Consider the following 1,747-nt stretch of genomic DNA (forward strand, 5'->3'; position numbering starts at 1 on the left):
CTGTGAGTTGTGTGACACCATGGCACTCTACAGAGGGCGATAAAGTGAGACTCTGTCTCTTAAAAAAAAAAAAAAAAAGTACATTCTGTCATTGGATTTGACAAACCCTTAGAGAAAAGCAGTATAGGTGGTACAAGCTTCATTGTGTAAGTAGAAGAAACTGAGACTTAAGATGGTGGAAGAGATGACACTAGGGCCCAGGCTTTACCATTAGTTCCTTGTATTTCCTCTCTGTTCTCCACCAGCTTCAGATAATAATTCACTCAGTAGTAGATGCATTTGGAACCAGAAGGTAACAAAAGGGACAAAGTATTGCAGTAGTAAATTAAAATATTTAAGAGAAAAGTTCCTGCTTAATAATAGAGTTTGAAAGAGTAACTGCTTTGGGTTCTTTTAAATGATAACGTGAATAAATTACAGGTCCTGCAGTTGTCAGTCACCACCTTGCTCGAGTTCTGCTGTTGTGGAAATGTGTCTTTCCAGCATCTCCTAAAGATCTAGAAACAGAAAAGAGCCGAGGAGATTCTTTTACATGGCAGGTAACCCTGGAAGGACGAGCTGGTGCACTCTGTGGTAAGTTGAGTTTAGTCTTTTTTTCTACACCCTTTTTCTTTACATGTATTAATTTGTTTTACTTAGAGTAATGGGGGAAAAATCTACCTCTGGTGATTTTTGTAACTGAACAACAAAAGAACATAATTGACTACTTGGTGATGATAACTGAAGTATGACACACAATAAACAAAATTTGAGAGTCCTGATCCTTGAGATAATGCATATTTTATTAGATGCAATCCAGTTGAAAACTGTCAACATTGTGTTATTTTAATTGGGCATTCATTCCTCTTTTTAGAAATACTAGGATTTAGTAATTACCTTTGCTTAAGTGTGGTTTCCATTGAGTCTATATAGTTGACCCCTGAATGATGTGGGAATTTATGGATGTCTACCATGGTGAAGTTGAAAATTCACATCTTACTTTTGATTCCCCCAAAACCCAACTACCAATAGCCTACTAATGACTAATAAATAGTTCATTACCACAAATTTTATATGTACTATATGTAGTATTCTTATAATAGAGTAATACAATAAAGCTAGAAAAAAGAAATGTTATTCAGAGAATGATATTGGAAAGGCATTTACTGTTCATTAAGTTGAACTAGATCAACATAAAGGTCTTCATCTTCTCTTCATGTTGAAAAGGCTGAGGAGGAGAAAGAAAAGGGATTGGTCTTGCTGTCTCAGAGGTGCCAGAGGCCAAAGTGGTAGAGGCAGTGGAGGAGGGGCAGCCACACTCCATGTAATTTCTATTGAAAAAATTCTACATAGGCTTGTAGAATTTGAAGCCAGCCCAGGGCCTGCCAAACAACAATTACGACAGCAACAACAAAAATAGCCAGGCATTGTGCAGGTGCCTGTAGTTCCAGCTAGTTGGGAGGCTGAAGCAAGAGAATTGCTTAAGCCCAAGAGTTTAAGGTTGCTGTGAGCTGTGACGCCACAGCCCTCTACCCAGGGCAACATAGTGAGAGACTCTGTCTCAAAAAAATAAAATAAAAGAGAGAAAAATCTACATATAGATGGGCCCATGTTGTTCAGATCTGGGTTAGTCAAGGGTCACCTAGGTATGAAACTTGTACCCTTTTGCAATATATAGATTGTTAAAAATAGTATTTTATCATGAAAATTTGAACTAAGGAAAGGTTGAGATCCCTAGAAAGACATGGAGGCTTTGGTTTTGTTTGTT

The 1,747-nt window shown here is 37.6% G+C and overlaps 1 protein-coding gene across 1 annotated transcript in view; it reads left to right on the forward strand.

Annotated features, from left to right (window-relative positions):
- HEATR5A (HEAT repeat containing 5A) overlaps window positions 1–1,747 on the forward strand; it is a 113,233-nt gene that overhangs the window by 30,965 nt on the left and 80,521 nt on the right. Inside the window, exon 11 of the mRNA XM_023514397.1 lies at window positions 421–573. Within this exon, the coding sequence (XP_023370165.1) occupies window positions 421–573 (153 nt within the window). The remainder of the gene's footprint in view (window positions 1–420; window positions 574–1,747) is intronic.

The sequence above is a fragment of the Otolemur garnettii genome, unplaced genomic scaffold (genome assembly GCF_000181295.1).
Source record: "Otolemur garnettii isolate 467f Iridium unplaced genomic scaffold, OtoGar3 scaffold00052, whole genome shotgun sequence".
Classification (NCBI taxonomy): domain Eukaryota; kingdom Metazoa; phylum Chordata; class Mammalia; order Primates; family Galagidae; genus Otolemur; species Otolemur garnettii.